We start from the raw sequence: 25740 nt of genomic DNA on the forward strand, positions 1-25740 counted from the left end.
CCCCCAAGCGTTTCTTAACGACGGTCGCAGGTTTAGGCTCGTGTGCTTGCGCTGCTGCCGGCGCCCAGCAAGGTGTGGTGGCCTCTGGCGGTCCGCGGCAGAGCGGCCGCGCTCATTCCCCGGCGCTTCCCATCCTCTCGGGGCGGGAAGGGCTTGGAGCGGGCGCGGGGCCACGGAGTTTCCCGGACACCAGACACCCCCAGCTACGCGGCACCAGGGGGACGGCCGAACTGATGCCCAAGCGGTCGTTGTGATGACACGTACAACCATAATAATCTTAACACTGACATTATGCTAAAAAAAAAATATACACATTTCCAGCCCTAAATTCACAAAGGAATATTTTAATGTTTGTTTCAATTTGAATTAAATGCCGCAGGACCATCTTTTCTCTTCACCATCACATCCCCACAGAAAGGTGGTGCGGCGCAGCAGCTGCTGTCTGGGTATTTCCTGATGTACAGAGTGCTAAGATCTGCACAATGCTTTCCACTGTGATCTGTGTAGATGGCACTGCTGGGTGTACTGAAAACTACATCAAAATTCCCACATATGTAAAAACAAACCACCACCACCAACAACAAAAAGCAGTTGCAAATGAATTTAACAGCACATCAGTACAGAGACAGACAAAACTCAAAACCAATTCCAGCGCAGTTGAAATATCAAACTATGTGCTTAGTGTGCTGTTCTAATGCTTTATAAATCCGATGAAAAAAAGTTGACTGAAGTCTGTAAACTGCCTTGCAGGCCACTGTGTCAAGTTAACCATCCAAGATCATGGTGTCTTGATGTATGGTTCTATTCCAAAATATGATGTCAGGTAAATTGACCTGTCTAGTAGATATGATTAAAAAGCCCAGATTTATGGAATGAATTTTATAACATTATATGAATTTATTACCAATAACAATAAATGCTTGCTGGATAGTCTTTATTCATAGACCCATGCATGTTGAAGATGACTAAAGGTTTTTTGGTGGTTTTTTTTTTTTTTTTTTTTTTTTTTTGCTTTTTCACATTTTACTGGAATTTGGATAAAGCGTGAGACTAGCTGGTTATTTAGCTGAAACTAACTTGTAGCGATGAGAGGAAAGATGAATGAATGTGGTATTCAGCTACAGAGCCTCATGATGAGTTTGTGTATTCTACTTCAAAGATGTGTTTTACCTCTTACTAAAAATGCTATTTAGTATTGCAAATCTGTACTATTATGTAAAAAGTATTATTGATTATATTATCTTGATTACTGTAGCCTATTCCCTGGCCAAAAGCGAAGTACTGCATTTGCTTCACAATATTAGTCTTTAATCACAGGTATCACCCCATCACCATTTCATGCCTTAGAAATGGTGGAATTAGGAATAAAACTGTGATGATGGCAGCAGTTCTCTGTCACCATGACTCTGACCTTTGCATTATTTCTTAGAACAAATCAAATTTATTATATATTATTCTCTATGTAACATGTGTCTGTGGACATAAGAAGGCACTTTCTTCTTGGGAATTATAGAATGCAGCCTGATTTTTGTCCTTCTTAAACCTTATTTGAATCACGAACAAATTTTAAATGACGCAATCTTTCACAGCTTTACGTAGAATAGAACAGGGGCTGACAGGTCCTGTCTCTAAGGTTCAGGCCAGGCTATTCGTTTGTTTTGTGATAACTTCTTTTGCAATTGATATTGAGGCAAAATCAGCAGTTGGAATGGCAGCTTAAGTATACTTTTAAAAACCAGCTAAACATTTGACAGTGTGAGAGTTCAGTTTCCCTGTATAAAAGCATTACTGATGTTTCATCATTGGCAAACACTGAGGTAACACTAACAAACTAGAAGTGAGGAAAAGCTCTCAAAGTGAACATTTTTTTCCCTAAAAAGTTTAAGTTCGCAAATATTCTTCCCTAGGGCCTTATCCCAGTCCCCTCCCTACTTCCATCCATGCTTGATCAGATGATGATCCCAGTTATCACTGCTGCATTTGGTGCTGCTGCTTGCACAGTCAGCATTCGTGGCAGTGCTCCATTGGACAGCATCAAAACCAGAATGCAGATAAAGAGGAAGTGGGAACGTTATCTGTATTTCCTCTCTCAGTCCAGAATGTGTAGGCTAATCAGAACTTTCTTGCTGCGTTGCTCAATAAAACAAGAATCTTTTAGGTTCATAGAATATTTCCTCCCCTTCTATCACTTTCTGTCTTATGTTATGAATTCTGATTTAATGGCAGTTGCCATTTAATTTATGTTGACAAGACCTTGTCAGAAGCCAGGATTTTTAGAGGCAGAGACACTGTAGACTCTCAACAAGTCTAAAATCTCTGCCAGTGACAGTTTGGGACAGATTTCTTGGACTTGCTTGGGCTACCCTTTTAATGTTACTGTAATAATAACTATTTGTAGCAGATGCAGTGCCCTCATGATGGGTCAGTAGATTTGACTACTTGAAAGTCACCTATGGAAACACTTTTTCAAAAGTGAAAATCAAATAGACAGTGGCAGTGAACTATGGCCTATGAAAATGCTTGCATTACTTAGATTTCAGTGTGCACCTTTAACACTGAAGACACTTTTGTCTTTGTCATTAATTTCATATATGGTTAGTACAGTAAGATGGAGAGTCACTTGCATTGCTTTTTGAGAACAGAATTACTCGAAGCTCCTGTAGATTAAGCACGTAGTTTATGTCAGTGCTATGTTCTAAGGCAAAACTGCTCAGAAATGGCTTGTAAACAAAACCACTGACTAAAGAGAAAAAAGCGTGTTTAGAAGCTGGAAGTGTTTGGGTTGTGAAAGTTTTATCAGCTATAAGAAAAAAATATCATCACCTAAACAGTAGGTAATGGCTCTGCTAGGATTATTTTGAAAATCTGACACAGAACAAATTGATCTATCCTTTAAAAGTAGGATAAAGATGCCAATAAACTACCTGAGATAGTACCGAATTTTAGATACTGTGCAGAAACTGCATAAAAAAAAAAATCCAAGACACACTCTATCCGTGTAAAATACAATATCCTGACTTAATATATTGTTCTCCTTTTTATCATTCATGTTAAATACATTTACCATCATATTCATACACACTGTATTATTTTTAACTAAAAACACTAAAAAAACATTGGGGCATACTTTACATACATTATTTAATTTAATCATACAATCTCATCCATTATGGATCAGGCATTCTCTTAATGCACTTTAATGCACTGTACTTTTCTAAAACTATCTGATAATACCATCTCTATCATGTCCTTATATACAAACCATCAGGAATTAAAAACAGCTTATAGTCTTCTACTCTCCAGCTGGCAAGATATCTTTATGATTATCTCTTTAAAGTGGGAGGAATTTTGGAAACTGTGCAAATAGCTTTTAGGTAGATGTGAGCAAGCTAAATTGTAGCAAAAATGTTAATTCCTCTTAGTGAATTGGCAAAACTTCTACTGCCTAGAATTTCCTTTTTTATAATTATTTGCTACAAGGCCAAAATTGGCCAAGCACTTACCTGTGTCTTTAGCGCTCAGATCACACAGGAAAATCATTCATGACCCGGGACTGTGAACAAATTAAATGTATAAAGCTGCGACTGCCTCTCATGTTGTAGCTGCAGTGGAACTTGGCTCTGCTAGTCAATGAAAAGTATTCTGATATAAGAATGGAAATATGCACATCACATGCCTACTGCACACTGATTTCTCATTGTGCCTAATTTGATCACTTCTCCAAAAAACAACTACAGTTTGTTCATTTTTACAGAGCGTTTGTTGGAACAACAGATACACATTTATTCATCAGAACTATGGTCATTAAAAAAAAAAGTTAAAAACTGAAGACAATGGCAGACACATTACAAACGACCTGCCTGACCTCCGTCTACTTGCACTAAACCTGTATTAGCAGTAACTGGGATTACTGCTAGTTTGATCAAATATCTTTCAGATACATATTAAGATGTGCATTTAAAACAATCTTTCAAGCTGTTTCCAACGTGTTATAGAAACAGGCTAGAAACACTTCAAAGAGATCTGGGTGATCCAGCTCTTCAGCAGTTAGCTTATACTCTACCTTGGCATGCTTTTTTTCTTTTCAGACAGCTAATAAAGTGGTTGCTTCTTTCATGGTTTCTTAAGTAAACTTCACTAGAAAGGAAGGATGAAATAAAATCCTTCAATAGAGAAACAGTAATTCTAAAGAACACTTAATATATTTTATTATAAATGGTCATCAACACAGAGCCAAAGACACCTTTATAACTATCTACAAAGAGCACAAATAAATACAGGTTAAAAACCCATTCTCTAGCACGAGTAGAGGGCTCGTGGCTGGCAGTGCCTACTTTATATAGACTATTCTTAGGAAAGAAATAAGTTAAAAGGCTCTAGAAAAAAAGATGTGCTTGTTTAGTGTTTTTGTTTTCAGTGTTCAATGTGAAAACAAAGCTGTGTTGATTTAGCAAACAGAAAATCAGAAAAGATAAAACACGAACTTTTTGTCCAGCAATTCTGGTGTAAACCCACTGTAGGTAATGGAGACATTGTTGATTTAACATTAATGTAATTGAAACCAGATACCAGCCCAAGGCATTTTAGAATTCCCACATCTTTTACACTTCTTTTGGAACACTGCCTGGCCACATTAGAGACAACATGAGGACTGAACAAGTTGTAAAGGCTTCATTCCTGTCTACGCTGGACCATTGCTCTCCAGAGTTTAGAACTGTGCCTATTTAACGTGTGTGTGTGTGTGCGCGCACACATGTTTGCTGAATTGGGATGGGGACGGTGGAGGGGTAATATTGCTAAATTTGCTAAACAGGATTTTTCTTGTCTGTCTGCTATTACTTTTGTGGCATGCTGAGCAAAGAAGTGGAAGTGAAGTTGCTGTATCCTAGAGTTTTACTTGTATTTTTAGGAGGGAACATCTTCATAGCAGAATTACTTGTCAGCATATGAAACTGTCTCTAGCCCAGTAATGTAGCAACAGGACAAGGAGTAACAGCTTTAAACTGAAAGAGGATAGAGATTTAGATTAGATATTAGGCAGAAATTACTATGAAGATGGCAAGGTACTGGAACAGGTTGCCCAGATAAGTTGTGGATGCCCCATTCCTGGAAGCATCCAAGACCAGGCTGGATGGAGCTTTGTGCAACCTGATCTAGTGAGTGGCCACTCTGCCCACAGCAGTGGGGCTAGAACTAGACGATCTTTAAGGTCCCTTCCAACCCAAGCCATTCCATGATTCTGACAGAGTCAGGACCTAAAATTTAGCTTCCTGTAATCTTTAAAAGAATATTAAAAATTCAACCTACTATTAGCACCAAAAGTACATAAGCACTGCTCAGCAACACTTCAGTCAGCAAATACAATTGAATGCTTTTTACTGTCCACATGCTTGCAGGAACTAACAGTGTTCTATTTGCAAAATATCAGTCTTCCTATTAGAATACTATACTTGACCCGTCTGGCTGGAGAGGTGGTGATGGTTTTATTCAAAGCGTCGTAGATGATTGTACAGAGATTGGACATAGGTGAAGACACACATGGGATCTGGCTTGTGGCCCATCATCATCATGTCATCCACTTCTATCAGACGATCGCAGTGAGCCATTTTCCTGTAGTAATAATAGAACAAATTGAGCAAATCAAGAGTTAAAGCCAAAGCCTGTAACTACTCCAAGATTCCTTTGCTGCTCTGAGTTGAGCATCACTGAGGTATATAAGAAATCCTGAGATTTATCAGCAACAGTTAAATGGTCAGGCTGATGTAATACTGGAGACTGTTATTTTTGTGATCATGGAAAATACTTGTTCTTTCCCTCTTTTCCTCTATACTGTAATCTGACCCAATCTTGTATGATCTTTTTTTACTGTAACCATGTATCCCCACAGTATTTGAAAAGAGCATATTGAACTCAGAGGTATTACACATGGAGTGGTCTTACTACTACACAAGTGAGCAAAACAGCAAGAAATAATCATGTTGATACAAGGTCAGAAAAGCTGGCCTTTCTTTCTACTATTAAACAAAATGATGAAACAGCCAAGACGTTCCCACTCATGATGACTTTAACAACCATCATAATTTAATTGTTTGGTATACTGCATCAAAAAGGACAGTATGACTGAGGGTATTAGCAGAGTCCATTTTACAAAAAGGCAGTTACAAGGTTAAGATTGAGAAGCTATCAACCTTGATCAAACTCTACTTATACTGAATTCAACCTTCATTCTTGTTCAACCAAAGCAACACACAAATAGAGGCAGCAAATGGCTTCACAAAGGGCAAATTGTGCCTAATGTGGTAGTCTTCTATGATGGAGTGACTGCATCAGTTGACAAGGGAAGAGCAACTGATGTCATCTACCTTGACTTCAGTAAGGCAGCTGATGCAACAGAAGGAAAGAATGCCATCCAGAAGGACCTGGACAAGCTCGAGAAGTGGGCCCATGTGAACTTTCTGAGGTTGAACAAGTCCAAGTGCAAGGTGCTGCGCTTTGTCTGGGGTAATCCCAGACATGAGTACAGAGTGGGAGAAGAGCTTATTAAAAGCAGCCATGAAGAGAAGGACTTGGGGGTTCTGGTGGGTGAAAAGCTCAATGTGAGCCAGCAGCGTTCACTTGCAGCCCAGAAGGTCAACTATATCCTAGATGTCTCAAAAAAAGTAGTGGCCAGCAGGGCAAAGAAGGCAACTGTCCCCCTATACTCTGCCCTTGTGAGGCGCCATCTGAAGTACCGAGTTCAAGCTTGGGGCACCCAGCACAAGAAATATGTTGAGCTGTTGGAGTGGACGCAGAGGAGGCCACGAAGATTATCAGAGAGCTAAAGCACCTCACATATGAAGAAAAGCTGATGGAGCTGGGGTTGCTCAGTCTGGAGAAGGCTCTGAGGAGACCACACTGCAGCCTTCTGATACTTAAAGGGGGCTTGTAAAAAAGATAACAATGTTTTACATGGACAGATAGTAACAGAAGGAGGTGAAATGGTTTTAAACTAAAATAAGGGAGATTTAGGTAAGATATTAGGAGGAAATTTTTTAGTTAGAGGGTGATCAGCCACTGGAACAGGTTGTCCAGAGAAGCTGTGGATGCCCCCATCTCTGGAGGCATTCAAGGCCAGGTTGGTGGGGCTGTCGGCAGACTGATCTAGTGGCTGGCATCCCTTCTCATGGCAGGCAGAGGTGGAACTAGATGATCTTTAAGGACCCTTGCAACCCAAGCCTTTTTTTGATTCTACGAACCCTATCACTAAACTCAATTCCAAAAGTTAATTTGCTTGCTCCTTCCTCTTCAAGGGTCACAGTTTTTCCTAGAGGCGTTGCATATATTAATGTGCCTGAGATTCAAATCATGTTTTGGGCAAGTGGGATTGGCAAAGAAACTACAAGTTGGATGTCCAGTTCCTATGGGCTGTCTGTAAAAGCTGGATTTATTGTGCCCTATGAACTCAAGTATCTTTTGTATGATTGACATGGCCAAACCCATTAAGAGTCCTTAATTACTTGAAGAACAAAATGAAAAATACAAACATAAAAACAAACAAAAAAGCCACAAAAACCCCTTTCTTCCCCAATAATTAAAAAAAAAAAAAAAACAACTCAAACATAAAGAGTAGTACTGTAGAGTAGTAGCCTTTTTACTCCTCTAAGCTTAACTCATCAGGCTGTTTTCTCAAGTTTAGCTAAGGCTGACTTAAAGTAACTGCTACTAAATTTTTCCAATTTAAATGACATGTTTATTCCATAGCAATTGCAGCGTTAAATTGTGTAATTACACTGAAATGCTTAAGATTTGCAACTGTGAACCACACGGTAGAAATGTTTACATTTCTAGAAATGTAAGTTTTACATAAACTATAGCACTGGCTGTCTCTCTCTTATTCTTTATAAATTAGCTTCTCATGCTTGCAATTAATCTTTTATAAGCACTGGAAAGGAGTCACTTTACAATGCACTTCAGACCTCTTGACTTTGAATAAGTTACAGAACAGTAAAGAGACAGGACACAGGGTTTTCACAGTACTTCAGTTTCTGTTTCTCTCCATTAAAACACCTGCCCTTTCATAATGGTATACATGGTCCTGACAATGTTGAAAAAGCCAAAGCTTTGTTCCTGTTACTTTCAGGAAGAGAGAGAGGAAATACCATCTCAATTGGTACACACTGGTCTGCACCATAAGAAACATCTGTGGGAACCTAAGAGATCTGTCTATCTTTGCAGTTTGGGAACACAGTCAAATCAATTTAGCCCTTAATGAAAAGTTAGTCTCCACTTCATGTGGTCGGGAGAGAGTACTGTAGTGCCCCAATCAATAATTCATCAAATACTTAACATTTTGTTAGTTATCGTTGTATCACCAGAATAATGATTTCCCCAAGTGATACATAAAAGAGATGCAGAATAAATCTTTGCTGCAGACTGAGGAGTAATTCGCATTTATTTGTATTACAAGTATGTATACTATTCAAACACATTCACTAAGCTGAACTGAGTTTGTCTGAGCACCACTTTCCACAGATGCAAAGCTCTGTAATTTTTCACGAGTAGAATTTGTTAATGCTAGCCTATGCATGAGACTGTCACTGATATTAAAAACCCCATACAAAAATTAACATATATGACAAATGAAGTGACAGGCTGATAATTGAACAACTTTCCTCCCTGTTAATAATATTTTGCAGACCTAAGCAAACATCGATGTAAAATAAACCCAAACATGGCTACTACTCAGCATCTGATTCTGCAGCATTCCTTGGCCGCAGAGAAGCTAACAGAGAAACCAAACTGCTCAATTAAGAAATGCAAGGACACAGAAGCCATATTGCACACCCTCTGGCAACGTAAAACCACAACAGTGACAGTAAAAATGGTGCACTGGAAATACTAAGTCATGGCCTGAAACAGTGATTGAGCACCTGGTTGGAAGGCAGGGCCAACCCAGGGGAGCTCAGGTGCATGCAATTCAAGTATTATAAACATTATGAGCAAGTATTAACTGAAAGGCCATTCAAGCTCAGCCTCTTGGCTGATGCTTACTTCAGATTATTGTTTCTTAACTTTATTCTATATTTACTGTACTGAAAAAAAAATACTTTCTAATTTTCATAAAGAGAACATGTTGAGCCTGACAACTTGCTTGCTGTAACAAAGATTCCCTGTGTAGTAACAGGATAAATGATATTGTGGAACAAGTCATTGAAATATCAGCTGTTATTCTATTATGAGAGAGGCTGAACAATCTCACTGAGAGTGTGAAAGGATCACAGAACTCAGGTTGGAAGGGACCTTAGGAGGTCATCTAGTCTAACTTCTGTTCAGTGCAGGGTCGGCTAAATGAACATAGGCACACAACTTAATTTTCATTGATTAGCAACCATGGTGTGACTGGATAGCTCTGTTTCAGTTCAACATTCCTAAGTGTGCAATCCAAGTATAAACATTCATCTGAAAGATAGAAAGCTGATCTGAACTGACGTCAAACAATATCACAGCATAAATTCAACAGAATCATTAAAGTGATATCAATCTATAATGACATAATTCATACCAGACAGTTTTGTTGTTGCTTTTGTTTTTAAACAACATACATGTCCAATATAAGATCAAAAAGGTTTTTCTAAAATGCACCTTAATCTACAGGTTGCAATTTCCTTTTTCTGAAAACCATTCAGACAGCTAAACATAGATCATTCAAGGTGAAAGTATGCAAGTCTCGCTTACTAACACACAACCGTCCAGTAGGTTGTTAACAATTACTTCTGTCATGCAATCTGTTCTGTTTATTTCGTGTTTCTAATGGGCTGGGCTATATACATTCTGGGTTTTGTCTTGCTTAAGTCCCAGAAAATACAAATTTGTAAGGTTTAGGAACTTCCCAGATAGACATTTTTGTGACCCGAGACGTAATATTCTGTCAGTAATAACCTCTGTAAAATATATTTGCCAAGGCTATTTACCTTTAAAAACAGCATCCCATCGTAAACCAGTTCTTATCAATACACACTACCAAATTGTACAGCAGACAATAATGAGGCACCCTGAAGTGTGACAAGTGCGAGCTGTGAATTTCTACATCTATTGCAAGCACAACTGAAATCCAATGACTGCACCTACACTCATGTGACATACTGAAAAAACCAGTAATGCATACTACAAATCTAAGGACAAAACTACAGTACGGTCTTACATCATCAGGAAACAACAAAAGGCAACAGAATTAAGGACTCCACAGCAGTCCCATTAGCGACATCATCTGTGGTAAAATGTAGTTGGTGAAACCTACTGCTAACAGAGGCTGCAGCAGTCACATGCTCTAGCAGTTGCTTCTAGGATCACAGAAGTGAGAAAGCAGAATTGAAATACCACCTAAAGACTGTGAAAGATCTGAACATGGGACTCCAGTCAGCTACACTGCGCCTGGCAAAACCACATCTGATTTTAGATTGCTTTTTTATGCATTCTTTGTGCAGAGCTTTATTTTTTAGCAGAACACACATAAGTTAGTGATACAGGATCTACAGAAAGAATGATTAAACTCTTCACTGCTGTCCAGCTTCATGAGACTTAAACTGGAAGCACTTCATAGAGATTTAAGGTGATACTCACTCAGCCATGGTGAAAGCCAGCTCAAAGTTCTGCTTGCGGTTAGCTGGATCAAGCTTATTATAATCAAAAGTTTCAGGAAAGAAAGAATGTACAAGAGCACAGAATGCCATCCCATCGTTCCAGCTTGAGGAGAAGTTCTGGAGATCAATGTGCTGTCATGATGAAAAAACACACATTAACGCAGTGCTGGAGAACATGGAAGAGCAGTTGCTTTCACTCACTGAAATGTTCTGTCCCGCTCTCCCACTGATTACAGTAACAGAGTACAGGCTTCGTATTTTTCTTCCCCTCTGTGCATATCCAAATTAATTGTATTCTGAGAAGAAAGGGCATGTTCAACAATAAAAGCCTCTTGCCTGACATGTCCAGATACAAAGCAAACATACACTCAAGATCCCTGATCCCAAAACCCACTAAAATACTGTGAAGAATCTTGTAAAACTCAGTGAGCAGGCCCAGTGTGCCAGCTCAGTGTCTATGTAAAGTGACGACACTACTTATGCCTATGAAGTATTTATAATTGCAGAATGGTTCACCTTGTGATCACAAGTAATACTGGATAAAGACCTGCTTACTTTGCTGCTCAGTAAGGCCTAATTCAGTGCTTGTTTATTACACAGATAAGTAGAAATACAGGAAGAATTAGGGCTATTGCAGATCCTGATTCTTAGAACTAATGCTTATTGTTACTTTCAACTGTCAGAATGAAACAAAATATATTTAGGCTCTCAGCTAGTGTTGCTTTCCCATCATATAAAATCTGACCCCCAACTTTTCTCTTAAACAACTAACAGCCACGTTCATTAGCTCTGCTGAAGGATACTGTGATTTAGATTTCAGCAACAATAATGCATATTTTACAAAGAGCTGAAAAATATGCATTACTGGAAAAAAAAAAAAAACACACTGGAAAATTTTTCTTTTTCCTTGAAATTGCTTTGGGAATTATGGCTTAAGGCCAGGTAAAATTACTGAAATCTCAGCAACTGAATTCTCTTACCTACTGTGATGTTGCCTTACAGAAATTAGCTCACTAGCATGCTGTGATTCAATTTCAAATATTTAATACAAATTCACTTATCTAAAATCAGAAGAGGATAATTTGGTCTTCTGTGTAGTCAAAGTGAGACAGTTTCTATGCACTGGTAAAACACTATTCAGACCTTACTCTAAGTGATGAGAATGCAAAAATCACAATCTGCGTCTAAGAAAAGCATGTGTGCATGTATAGTAAAGTCCACATCTGTAACCACAAAAAATGTTGGCTTTCAGACCAAACACTGCTGCATTGCTTTGAGAGACATACAAAATCTCATTCATGCAATGACTGTCCTGAAGTGTTGCCCATGCAACATGTTACATGATGTCAGAACACTGTGATCCTGGGGGAAGTTAACTCACTGTTTAGCATGTTTTACATTCAATTCTTGAGTAGGTTCTCCTGAAAAAGAGAGCTGGAAGTGCTAATGTCTTCACCTTGTATCCTATGGTTTTTGAGCGACACCAGTCTAATAAAATTTGTTTAATGCTGCTAGCGCTGGCAACACCAAAACTCTGTGATCTCTTCAGTTTAGCTCTGGATTGTCCTTTTCCTCTGGAAAATGAACAGAGACCAGATTAAATTACATTCTAGAATAACTTAAACCTACTTGTCAGCAACATATATGCAACCTTGCCCAGATCACTCCCTGTTCAGGTGATATTTGAGGAACATGTGGCTAAAATTTCAACCTGATAGTTCTGCAAGAAAAACTAATTTTCATTTCATTGAAGCCAGGATTTTGAGTCCTCTTCTGTTTAAATCATGCCCCTATCATGGTGCATAAAGAGTAGTCCATGTTTTTCGTCCTTAATAAATGACAACAGAAAGTTCTCAATCTCTTCTTTTAATAATAGAGAAGGCCCTCTTTCCCGATAAAAAGCATCAGCTTCTTCAGCTGAAGAACTCCAAAGATAGAAATCTGTACCTGTGAATTTCCAGGGCTCAATTTGCAATGTCAGCAAATCTACATGTTACCTTACAGTCCCCTGAGCTCAAAATTCTACACTGTAAGAGTCCTCCCATCAAGTTGTCCTCTGCTAGCAACAATTAACAAATTAGTTTCCCATAAACAAACCCATTCTGGAGATGTAAGAGAGTGACATACTTTCCACTCTCTTGCTCAAATTTCTCAAAAAGTGCTTTCCTGGACTGTGTTCCTGTAGTTCGTGGAAGCGTCTGAGACCGCACCAGTTCTCGCCTCCTTTCAACTTGGCGATGTATAGTAGGAGGAGAGGAGTGAGGCTTGGGTGTCACATCACAGTAACTGTCAGTTGCACTAGAGAAGAATTACAGGAAAACTGTGTGGTTAAAGGAAAAAATAAGTAGCTCTGCAGTGCCAGGAGTCAGCATAAATGCCCAATGTTGCCTCTCAAAACAGCAATTTCAAGAGGACGTGAATGAGTCAAAAGAAATTTAAGTAAAGGTTAAAGTTTTATTGATAGACAACAGCACTCAAGTACAGAAGGTACTTCTAAGGTACTTTTAGGAATGAGACATAGTTAGCCAAGCCACAAAGGCTTTACAGCCCTGAATAGAACAACAACACCTTTAAGGAAACAGACAAACAAACCAAAGCAAAAGTTGTGTACACACAGGAGTACTAAATCCCTTTAACTTACAACTCTTGGTTTCCCAGAGGATTTAATTCATATTTTAAAAATAAACTTGAACAGTAATTCAGGAAGTAATTTTGAAAATTTTAATTATAGTACATAGAATCCCTAGCACGTCAGAATTGCTTCACTGATTTCAAATTGACAGTTTGATAAAGGATTTTTCATTTGTGTTTATTTGAGCAGTAAGCTATTTCATCAGCATTAATGAAGAAAGGCAGAGATGGCTTTTGGAAGTGCTCCCAATGATGCAGATGGAGAAACTGAGGCAAAGAGTGTGACACTGAATTTACTGTTAAGTTCTGATACATCTAAAGGTCATATCTACTGACAGCAAGATCTGCAAGGTGCTTGGTACATCAAAGTGATAATGTTGAAACTAACTCAGAAAGAAATGTTATGTCAAACTTTGGATAACTTTTTGAAAGTCAGCTGAAAGTCTTCTGTATCCTGCAGTGCATTTATCTACAAACCAAACTCTACTCTGGCCAAACTATGGATGTTTGATGGCAGTCATTTGTTGGTTTTCAAAATATAAGTCCAAAGCAGAAATTGACACATCTGATTATTTTTAAAAGTGTGTTTCCAAAGGGCCTGAGAATTTGTTTCCCCTAACAAAAATCCAACACAGAATAGTATAGTGCTAGTAGCACAATAAAAAACGAGAAGTCCACAATTAAGTCTGCTTTAAAATGCTCTTCAAAAGGTTGACTGTTGGTTTGTGTTCTTTTTATATATTTTTTTTTTCTTTCCCTCCTTCCTTCCCATCTCAGGAAGCCTCACAACCTTTAATGTGTTTAAAAACACAAAGCCCTCAGGAAGGCTCACAACCTTTAATGTGTTTAAACTACAGCATCTGGGACTCGCCTGTTCTCTAAGTCAGCAGGATACCCCATCAAGAATATACGAAAAACAATGGCCTAACAAAACATCAAGATAAATGCTTACCTTTCACCAGTTTTGTTTCCACTGCTCGCCTCATAGCTTCCAGTAGAGACAGGCTTAGTGACAGATGTGGCATTCACTGTTCAGAAAGAAAACAAAAAACAAGATGTATCAATGTTGAAACATTCTTCTCTCCTTTCCTCATACTTTTTCAAATCATTTCCTGGTAAGACAGTCATGCACTGATTTTCACTCACCACTGTAAGAAGTAGCAGGCCTCTGTCTAGGTTCCCATTATAAGCTAACAAGCCAGAGAGGGATTTTCCCCAGGGATTTATTCCCTCTGCAAAACTGTTATACTGCAGCAAAGATTGTGTTAACAGGCCAGAAAAGACTGTGAGAAAAAGCCTTTGATAAAACTGCGTTGGGTACACTGGATCCTTCTAGGTCCTTGTGCAGACCTCAGAGGAGGGAATACTGCCATGGATATTTCACTGAAAGGAGAAAAGTGTGCTACGACTTAGCTCGCAACAGTCCTGCCTTTTACCTGACTGGTTGGAAGTTTTCAGTGCCATCTCATTTTTGCTCTGGTTTTGTCTGAGCAGGCAAGTGGATGCGTTAGTTGTTCCTGCTGAATGGACGCTTTCTCCTGAAAACTTCTCTGATATTCTGGTTACTGCAGTAACAGGAAGGTGGGGCATCTGTAAGGTCATTGCAGGAGCATGGGCCTCAGGGGAAGAGTCTGACATGTAAGAAGAGGTCAGCTCATGGGAGACTTTTGTCTGACCTGGTGAATAAAAGAAAAGCAGAAAGGAAGTAAATCTTCTTGCACACTTGTAACAAAATTACAAACAAATTTCCATGCAACAACTTTATTTTACAAGTCCATCTAAGTATTCTACCCAGTTCTCCTTCTGGGACATTGTACCATTTACAGTGCTCTGCAGAAATTGAAGTACAGTTCTGGTACCTGTCCTACAAGACACTCAGCAAGAATGGCTTTTTCAGATTATTAATTCACTAGCACCTACATTTGGTAAGCTCCTCCTCTTCCTCTGTGCAACCCAGTCATGTGATGCAGATTAGAAATTGGCATCCTTGTTATTTTCTTAGTTCTACAAAAACCTGGGCACCTCAGTTTTCTCTAAAATAGAGATAAGAAACACTTCCCCCTCTGAAGAATGATTGAAATGGATTGGTAATTTGCAAAATGTTTTGAGATGTAAGGCTATAAAGGAACCCAGAATAGCAGACCTTATTATCAGTAGGGCACTGAGATAATGGTCTCCAATTTATGAAACACCACAGTGCATGCTTGACAGTAAAGTTGAACATTAAAAGTTAGACTCCTAATTAGGAAATAAACAGTGCTGCAGCACAAAATCCATCCTGAAACGATACCAGATTTTAATGGTTCCAACATCCAAAAGCTGCTCTGTGACTGCCAGAATCAGGTATTTTTTAAGTAATCCTACTTCATTTCTTGCCCTGTTCCTACCTGATGAAGACTGATGCCCATTTTCAATGATGGAAGAACTAAAAACTCTTCTAAACTCAGGTTTGTGGTGGTCATCCAGGTCTACACTCTGTCAGAACAGAAAATGGACACAACTAAATTTCAAACAGCATCAAAAGTTAGAGGATTATGCAGAAACCCCAGCCAAGAACAGGCCTTCCTTTACTAGTGACCACGATACAGGATGGGAGAAATTACTTAAGTCCAAAGGCCAGAACTCGAAAACTGAACACTGGCAAGGTACGACATGTATCAATCCTCACATACTTGTCCCAACAGCCCCCATGCATCTAGCTGGTATCTTCCACTTTTGTTAGATAAAGCTATCAGCATCCACTGTGACCGTGATAAACAGAAGACCCTGTCCAATAGTTGAGAGACAAAGGAAACATGAGATTTTAACTCCAGATCAAATCTTCCTGTTCTACTCCTTTTATTTCATCAGAAAGTCTGAGAGGCTGGTGTTAAAGTAAGGCCATCCACCCTACTAAGAGTACATGGAAACCTGAGATGCTTTAGAGGACAAAAATTTCCATCTATATTTGAGAAAAGATAGGTGAATGTATTTGGTACTTACTTAACCATATATTTGGAAAGAAAGCCTTGATTTACTCAGTATTTTTAGGACAAGAGGTTTAATTTATTTCTCGTGCCTGTTTCTAAGTCAACGATCTTGCTGGAGTTACATACACACTTATGTGCTCTGCTAGATAAAGATCTGGAGGTTACATAATAAGCCAAGTTTGGTCTGTTTACCATTAAAGTGTGTAAGAGACGCTGCTTTCCAAAAACAAGCCAAAACCAAACAGAACCACAAGTTCTAGCACAATGCACCTTACAGCCCCATTAGAAGGACAATCAAACTTTCTTTGATGCCCCAGTATAGTTTCATATGCACCTAAAATAGCAGTGGTCCAGAATCTAAAACTCTCTTCTGAGCAAAAACTCTATCAGCTCCACTGATTTTTAGTGGGATATCTTTCATTTAGAGACCTCTTTAAAGAAGGATTTTCATAAAAGCATGCCCCTCAGTCCCCTCTCTGTACTTTGCATACAGAGATTACTGATACATCAGAAATGGGGAAAGGTGAGATGTGTAAGGGAAGACAATCAAGGCCACTAGACATTAGGGAGAACTGCACCACATTTACTCCTCAATTCTTCTACTAGAGGAGAAAGACATTGTCAGATAACAGGAGTATTCTGTAACTGACCCCACAGCTTGAAGAAAAAGCCTCAAACAGCATTAGAAAAGCTTTTGCACATGGAGTAATCTCTGAAGAAAAACAGTAGAAGCACTTTTCACAGAACCTCATTTTAATGCAAACCTGGATTAAAAAATTGACAGCAGGGAAAACAACTCTACCTTTGTTGCTTCAGCAGGTGTTCACAGTATATCACAATAAAACGACAATAAAACAGGCAAACAAACAAAAAGACCTAAATGAGGATTCAGGCAACCTTGGAATGCCATTATTCCAGCAAGACACTTATGGGAATTGCAAGAGAATAAGAAGAAGGAAACAGAACGACGAGACTTTCTTTATCAAATACAGCAGTTGAGATGGCTTCATGGTACACAGTGCCAGGTGACTTATGGTGCGCTTAATCTGTCTGTACACTCCAGGTCTTTTTGTCTCATGCAGTCACTCCTGCACTGTTGAGCGCCATCAGGTCCCCAGATACCAATGGGTTATGTTTGTTTAGATCTTCCTAAGTGATCCTAGGCAGCTAGGCAATCGCTCTGTTGCTTTGCCCATAGCAGGCTGGTTCTCTGCAGATGTCCTTCCAGCAGTCTGTCAACACTGAAGAGAGACTCTTCTGACAGTACCAAAATAGAACATCCTTGTTATAATTTTAGTCCTCCTTGTTCACAAAGGCATCATGGTGAACCACAAACACTGCAGAAAGACTCTAAATGATTGTGCTCCTGCCAGCATGTGAGATTTGCTCAGCAAAAAAAAGGTCAGAACTCATCCTTCCTAATAATCACTGGCAGGTAGGAGAAGGATTGCAAGAGATTACAAACAGCAACAAATTGTTCAACAAAAGATAAATACTCAGTTGCGCAGCTACGACTCCATGATTCTGCTTTAAAGTTCATCCTTCAAACACAACCTATCTGTAACTGATAGCTTTGCAAAAGCAGATCTCAGTATTTGGCCTGGTTAAAGAGCCAAATTAAAGTTTGGCATCAAAATACCAGACGACCGTCCGTTGTTAATCGCAGTGGCACACTGGAGCATACACATGCACACTTTTCTTTTTTTGTTTAACATAATAGTAGTACAGTCATCTGGTAGACTGGAATACTGAGCACCGTGCTTGCAAGCAGTTTCATACAGTGCTGTGTTCTCCATCTGCTTACCTGTCATACTCCCCTTATGTCACAACCAGAAGATGCATCGAACAGCACTTTGCTAATTTATGTGGTTACTGTCATTCTCTTATTGCAGATATGCCTTCAGGCATTTCCTCATGATGTATGTGGAGCTATAAGCTAGATTTTACCTGTTTTCATCAGACTTACATTAAAGTAAAAAAAAAAAAAAAACACATGGGAAAGCAATAATGCAGTCGATGAAAAATTCTATGGAAAGAGAATCAAATTATGGAGGACACACAGTGAGGGCAAAAAGTTGTCTGCTTTCTTCTCATCAGGGGGAAGCAAGGAAGAGCCTTCTATTGAAACCATTATGGCCACTGCGCACTGCTATGGCCAGGCTGAGGCAGAAACCTAGACTACTCACAACTTTCCCAAGCAGACCTCCCAAGGAGCAGTAGAGATGCCCCTTCCTTTGACCGTCGGGAACTTTAGATTCTGGAAGTCCCCCTAGGGCCTGAGGGCAGATGTGGGTATCATGGGTGCAAGCGTGTCCAGCTCAAACTTTTTGAGCAAATGGCCAGGTTGCAAGAAGAAATCACCAGACAGTGTAGTATAGCAGTGTAGTGAGGTTTATGGGTGGTACTGCGAACTGACACAAGCTAACTGACAGCCCTTTTCTTAAGTCCCTGAAAGGGAAACAAACTAAGCTAGCTTCCAACCTTGAAGAGACAGACTGCAATAACACACACAAGATAAGGAGGATCAGTCCTTCATTTCTGCTTAGAGCAGAAAGAGTCTCCCCCCTGCTCCCACAGTGCCCCTACACAACAAATATGAGCCTCTGGGGCTGGAAAAAGGAGAAGGTATTGGTTGTGGTCAAAACCCAGGAAGGAACAACCACATTAAGTTGGTCCAACCAAGCATCCTTATTAGAACCAGTGCCGCCAAAGGGTGGCAAAAGGTGTTAATAATCAGGGACCCCTTGCTGAAAGGCACTGAATCACTCATTTGCCATTTGGATAATCTCTCCAGAGAGTTTCGCTGCCTGCCAGGGGCCCACGTTTGTGGTACCAAGAGGCTACTGTCACCAGTAAAGCCGAAGGACTGCTATCCACTCCCGCTCTTTCAAGCAGCGTCACATGAGGTCGCAACACAGAAATGACAGAATATTAAGAGACTCTACATTCCCAGAAAGATGTTGAAGGGATCAGGAGTGCAGGTAGTGTTCTCCTCTATTCTTCCAGTTGGAGACCTTGACCCATGCGTTGCCAAGATTGTGTGTGCAGTTTCTTGTTTTATCTCTTGAGCATTACTGCTAAAATACGGAGCCTCTCTCTTTCTCCCATTCCAGGCCTCCTTTTTCCTCTGCTTCCCTTGTATCAGATCTATCAATTGTGCAACCACAGAGCAAGTCACATCAGCTCAGAAATCAAATGAAAGAATAAACCCTTTTGTTATCAAAACTTGCTACTTTTCCACAAGATCCTGTTTCCACACAGTTACATTATTAGATTGCAGTAGAAGCAAGCAACCATGTATAGGATGACAATGCGACAGAGTCCTGAAGCAGCAACAGACTGCAGCTAGACTGAATTAAACATAACAAAATTCAACACTAAGCCCCTCACCAAGGGGGCTCAGAGCTCAGAGCCACGCAAGGGCACCAAGAGGGCTACAGACGGACCTCACCAGTCTTCATCCAGACAAAAACACAAGACATTTGATTACATGAGCTTAACCCTGTAGAGGTATTAGAGAAGCGAGGTCCCTTAACTTCTGCCACCACCTCCTCAGTTTCGTTCATTAATTGCTCTGGGATTGATCTTACCTCAGTAGTAGAAGACTCATCTTGATGAAAATAGGGTGCTCATAACAGCATAATGCCAATTTGCCACAGTCTCGGATCAACTGCAGCCCGGGACACATTCCTGCATAACCTTTCTTCTGCTGTAATAGTGGCCTCAGAAGCAGCCATTCAAACAGCATCACTCGATGATTTTTTGAAAAACACTTGAATGCAGCTCTGACTTAGCTTTGTTTATATGCAAAATATAATCCAGCAGCACCTAGGTTACGAAGCACCTAGAAACATTCCCCCAGAATAGTATATCTTTGTAGCAAGCAATGACATAATGACAGCAGAAAGACAGTGATAAGTCTCTGCCAAAGAAAGACTGCAGCATGAAAAGAAAGGGAGACAGAGGAACAGAAAGGTATTGTGGTGTACCACAACTGTACAGAATACCACAAAAAGATACGGTGGTTGTTCACAAAAACCACAAATACTTACCACTGACAGCTATGTGTTGATCTGCTTCCCACACTGAAAAAGCAGCAGAAAGCAGGCACAACTCCTTCTAGAATTTTCTTTCCACATTCTGTAACTTAAAATTCCCCCCACCTTTGACATTTTACAGAGCTGCATTTTCATTATTTATATCTTTATCTATTTACTCCGCAACTTATTCAGCATCCTGCATTGACTGAAAGAAGAAGAAAAAGAAGGGAAAGACAATTCAGTCAAGGACAATCTACACACAATGTGTTTTTAAAGAGAAAACACGTAGATTTCCTCGTTTCAACGCTCTCAACTTCTGGAATTAAATGATATGTTCCTCAGCTTTGAGGGAAGTTGCCAACAAAGGTCTCCTGTCAGGCACTTCGATCCCTGGAAATTAGCAGACTGTTTACATGACAGACTCATCATGATTAAGGAATAAGTCCAAGTTACCACATTTAATCTCAAACTTTTCCAGGCTTTGGAGCTGACAGAAATAAATCCCACGATCCATGTATACAGCTTCTTCAGAGGTCACACCAAGAAAAAGAGGCAAGGCTAGGTGAGCAGACTCTTTTATTCAAAGAAGTGCTGACTAATTCTTACTGACTTATCTTGACAAGTGCAGTTGACTAGCATGATTCAAGGTGAGAGTAAATTTCTGGACAGAGGAAGCTTGAGCTCAGGGTAGGAACACTTGATTGGAAAAAAAAAAAAAGCGGAAACGTACCATCTCTCTTTATCCATCCATAAACCAAACTGATCTAGATCCAGCCTGATAAGAATTTCGGCTGACAGGTTTGTAGACCTTTTAATCACAGATGTNGAGACTGCAGCTCAACAACTTAATATCTTCAAATGAGCAGGACCCAAGCAAGTGATAATTCTCCTACTGCCTTTATCAGTCAAGATTCTCTGGAGTTGCTGGAAACTGAATTTCATAGGTACATCCTCCAAACTTCAGATTTGATCAGAACTTTTCAGAGCTCTGCCACAGTTTTCACATTCAAAAAATGAAAAACTGAGCATCAGGAAGGAAGGAAGAGAGGGACGCCTCTTGTTCATTAAAACCTGTCCTCTACCCTTAGATTCAGCAGCCATTGTATCCAACAGATACACCCTTCCCAGCACCACAGACAGACAAACCAACCGAGAATTTTCCCATTACATTCAATCTACTATTCTATCTATTTTAGCTGCTAAAGGTAGCTCTACGCTGTTCTCCCTGTTTTTCATAAAGGTTATGCAAAGCTAGGTGCTGAGAATGACATCATAGGTAACTAGCAATGAAAGATTTGACCACAAATTTTCAGAAACAAAGTACAGAACTAATGACCTGTCAGGAGATGTAATTGAATAAAAGAAATGTGATCTTCACTGTGCTGCAAATTATTGCGCTGCAAATTACTGTGCAGTTAGAACAGAGCTCAGAATATTGTGCTTCTACAAACAATGGGAACATAAGAATTGGCAGTCAAGTTTATACTATATTTCCTTGAAGACACAAAAAGGATGGAACAGGGCAGAACAGTTCAGTAGGAAGGGACCTTCAAAGATCACTGAGTCCAAAAACAAGTCCTGTATTGAATAGCTAAAAAGCTATTCTAAAATCTTCTGCCAAAATAAAAACATAAAACCATAAAAGCAGATAATTATTAGGAAAGAAACATCTTCAAATAGGGAAAAAGAAAGCAGAGTCCCCTTCTTCCACCTTGACAAAATCACTGGAACAAGTTGGTACTGCTTCCAAAGTAATGTTGATTTCATCCTGGTTTTTGTTTTGTTTTGTTTTTAAATGCTACAATTTGCTTGACACCATCCAAACCACATAGAACATACTAAAATGGAGTTCTGGTCTCCTGCAAGACTGCCTCTACTATGCAAGTATTATTTGTTACATAAAAGTTTATCTCCTAAAAATGTAACCATATTATAACTAGAAATCACATCCAGTTTGCAGAACGACTAACTCTCAAAATCCCGCTCAAGCCATGTAGTTCCAGCTCCTGAACTTACACTATCCAAACAAAACACAAATACAGTGGCATTTATGGTACTCTGCTTCAAGTGCTTTTGTTGTGAGAACAGAAATTTCAGACAACTCGGGGAATACTTTCATCGCCACAGAGAAACTAGGTGACTGGCACAGTGATCAAGGCTTGCTCCTTAGTCATGTGAGCACAGCCACATTGCAGCCTTAATCAGAAAAATTATGTAATCTCTGCATGCTTTTGGTGTGTGTAGCTCTAGCTGCGTTTTCCATGGTTCTCAGTACTGAGATTCCTTTTCAGTCAGCTATGCTAACACTGGAAGCTGTCCATCCTTCTGGGGAAAATTGTTGGGAGGACACTGGGGAACTACCAGTACTTAAGTGATCTTCCCTGAACCCTCAAAGCAAAGTAGGAAGGTTCCAACCAAAACAAAAGCACATTCTGTGTTTTAACCTAGACTGATATCTAAAGCTGGATAACGCCATAACCTCGATGCAAAGCTTATCACAGAGCACGGAGTACATGCTACAAATAGGCAACAGCATCAGAGAAGATGAGTTGTGCGAGGCACCTCCTCTTCTTATCCCTTCCCTGGCACTGAGCTTACTTCTGTTTCTTGCAATATAAGTAAGTGTGGATGGCTCCATGGAGGGGGAAAAAAAAAAAAAAAAAGAAAAAGAAACTAATCCAAAAGTTGTGTAAGCTGTTCATCTTAGTCTTTTTGGGAAAAAGGCAGCAGCTGCTGCAGTGGCATTGGAATAGCACGTGGCAGCTTTGCCTTTTCATTTGGCCAGCTGTGGCCTGTGCTCTTGGGTTGGTGGGAAGGAAAAAGGCTGGAATTTTATACAGACTCTCTGCTCAATGCCACACAAATAACTTCAAATTAGTTTAATTTCTAAGCTTTTGCTTTTCATCCCCAAGGCCTGGATAGCCAATCTCACAGCTTTCCATGCTCTAAGTCTTAAAGAATCTTGCAAGAGATAGCTTAATATTATACGAAATGGGTTGTCAGTTTTGAAAGCTAACTCTCTAGCATCACATAGTTTTATATAACAATCACCATGTACTGTCCGGAGGCAATCTCTTGGCATCAAGGATTGTACAGGAACTCTCAGCTCCTTCCACAGAACAAGATGCACTGGAAGAATGTTACACAAAACTCAGTGCCATATGAACTTCCCACTAACTGAGCTTTCCATGCACCATGTTATAAGGCTTCACATTGCAGAAACATTTCTACCACTGGGAAGAACGTCTCTGTTTGTGGTAGTTGAGGTCATGGAGTCCATGACAACTTGCCCAGGGCATACCTCTCTAAGATTGAGCCTTAGTAATGCAGCATAGCTCTTATGCTGCAAAACTATCACACTTCAGTACACTAAGTCACTATGTTAGGTAAGCACGTTATTGTCTGCTGTATATATGCTGAGCTTTTTTCCTTTGTGAGCTTGGCAACTGACAAACAATATTGCTGGCACACATCCCCCCTGAACCTGTAAAGGATATACAGATATTCACCTACACATAGGTACTGACAGCTGAGACTGCCATAACTTCTCTTCTTACTTCTAACCACACTGAACTGAGAGGCTGCTACCACTTTAACCCAGATCTCAGTTTGGCCAAGTAGTGGCATAATCAGAAACATCTCCAGATGGTATAACGGACAAGGCCATTTCTCTAGACACCTTCCAAAAGCACATTCACTGCACAAGAGGAGCTCCATGTAGCTAAACATTCCCCCATGCTACTGTAGAGTTCAGTGAAGCATCCACTCACATCAAGTGCTCATGCATCCTCATGACTCCCCATTTGCTGCCTTCCCAGCCACGGCCAGCACTTACTTGGCTCCGACCAGACACGGCTAGCTTCGCAAGGGTGGAGAACCTGTCTCCGGAAAAAGCCGGCACTGGAGAGCTGGGTTCCACAGCTGGAGGGCTCCTCTCTGCCTCATCCTGCCACTCTTGCGGCAGCCCCGCCGACCGGCTCAGGGCCTCCACCTGCCGAGCCAGACGCTCCAGCTGCACCCGCAGGCGCTGGTTCTCCAGCTGCAGCTCTGAGACTGTGCGTGCCAGGGGGCTAGCGATGCGCAGCACCTCATCCACCTGCCGGCTCACGCCTTGCTTGAACACCTGAATGTCCACGTGGATCTCCCGGACAGCGCCCCGCAGCGTGTCTTCATAGCGCCCCAACGCCTCGCATACCGTCAGCGCTTCGTGGCTGTTCAAGTTGTCGATCTCGCTGGCCATGGTGTTCACGCCCGCAGATTCTGTGGCGCGGCCGGATAGGCGGAGGGGAACTCGGGTGCCGATGGCTGCAGACGCCCGACCAGATCTTCTCTCCCTGCCGCCACTGCCTACTCGTCCCCTCGGAGAGCACACAACCCCCCCGCCCTCTGCCTTCCCGACGCCTTAAGCCCAACCCCCGCACCGGCCTGCCCCCATGGCAGCCGGAGCCCGGTTCGCTCCCATAGTGCGGACACAAAGCTCCGTGGAGCCTGCGCCGCGCCCGGTGGGATCAGCTAAGCAGCGCCGCGCCGTAGCAGGGCACCGCGACAACGAGACCAGCAGCTGAGTGACTGCCCAGGGCCGCCCGGCTCAGTGAGTGCTCCTTCAGAGCAGATGTAATGAAACAAACGAAAAAGGGAGAGAGAAAGGGCGGGGGCAGCGCGGGTTCACAGCTGTCAGGGCCCATGAAAGAAGGGCGTGGCGGGCTGCAGGCGGTGTTGCGGAACCGGGTGTGGAGGAGGTCGAGGGTGTAGAGCTCATGCGTGAAGAGAGGGAGCGGGAGATGGCGTCGGGCAGGAATGAGGAGAGTGAAGAGGGGAGGGGTCAGCATCTCGTCTTTCTTGGGTTGCTTGCATGATGATGCTGAAGTAAACAGAACGTATTCCTTCCTGGAGGAGCACGAAGACAGAGGGAGATAATTGGCTCTGAGACAACTTCTTGAGAAACGCACGTGCACGCACCTTTCCCTGCAAGGGGAGAATCGCCTCCCATAACCTGCTGACCGTGGTTCTTTATTCATTAGAGCATGGAACAGAAATGTGACATCCTGCATGCTCCTTAATCAGAGAAAGTTTGAAGTGGGGGGACTACCTCACTGGCTTTTTTGTCAGTATACTTTTTACTCCTCTGCTCCCCTGGGAACTGCTTTATGCTTTGTAGCGAAGTGTAACAATATAGTATGTTTATGTCTTTTAAGTCCCCACCTACCAGCACACTTTGCAGTATACAAGAAATACGTGTGCCAGTGCTGTACTCATGCGGTATACAAGAAATCTAGACATACAAATCAAAGCCATGCAGAGGCCTTGCACTTACTGCATGAAATATGATTGTTAGCAAGTGCACATGTAAATAGATTGCGAGAGCTCTTGATGCAGTCTCTCAGCATGTTGCACGTGAATCAATGTGGCATGTTGCAGTCATAATTCCAGAGCCCTTAAAATCAGTTGTGCCCAACAGCATTTGTTAAGTCATTCCCTGAC

At 40.9% G+C, this 25740-nt stretch overlaps 1 protein-coding gene across 3 annotated transcripts; it reads right to left on the bottom strand.

Annotated features, from left to right (window-relative positions):
• On the bottom strand, nt 325-24855 carry SMTNL2 (smoothelin like 2). 3 transcript variants are annotated; one of them, XR_002443985.1, is made up of 10 exons: nt 24095-24855; nt 15638-15725; nt 14687-14926; nt 14203-14278; nt 12747-12917; nt 12076-12193; nt 10600-10751; nt 4064-5610; nt 3504-3623; nt 325-532 (listed from the first exon to the last, which is right to left on the bottom strand). XR_002443985.1 is itself a non-coding variant. In XM_021415626.1 (8 exons), the coding sequence occupies exons 1-8, from the start codon at nt 24497-24499 to the stop codon at nt 5484-5486; spliced, it is 1377 nt and encodes a 458-aa protein (XP_021271301.1). In that variant the 5' UTR covers nt 24500-24855; the 3' UTR covers nt 329-5483. The 3 variants fall into 3 exon arrangements, 1 of the variants encoding a protein (XP_021271301.1); XR_002443984.1 differs by having other exon boundaries at nt 329-3623; XM_021415626.1 differs by having other exon boundaries at nt 329-5610.

This window comes from Numida meleagris, chromosome 18 (genome assembly GCF_002078875.1).
Source record: "Numida meleagris isolate 19003 breed g44 Domestic line chromosome 18, NumMel1.0, whole genome shotgun sequence".
Taxonomy (NCBI): Eukaryota; Metazoa; Chordata; class Aves; order Galliformes; family Numididae; genus Numida; species Numida meleagris.

Excerpts from the sequence above, each read along its gene's own strand:
- SMTNL2 (XM_021415626.1), bottom strand. The coding sequence starts at position 24,499 with ATGGCCAGCGAGATCGACAACTTGAACAGCCACGAAGCGCTGACGGTA. Across the intron at positions 15,726-24,094 it reads CCGTGTCTGGTCGGAGCCAA|AGTGTAGACCTGGATGACCA; the intron begins GTAAGTGCTGGC and ends CTGTTCTGACAG. Across the intron at positions 12,194-12,746 it reads TTTGAGCAAGAGAGTGGAAA|AGGAAAAGGACAATCCAGAG; the intron begins GTATGTCACTCT and ends TTCATTTTCCAG.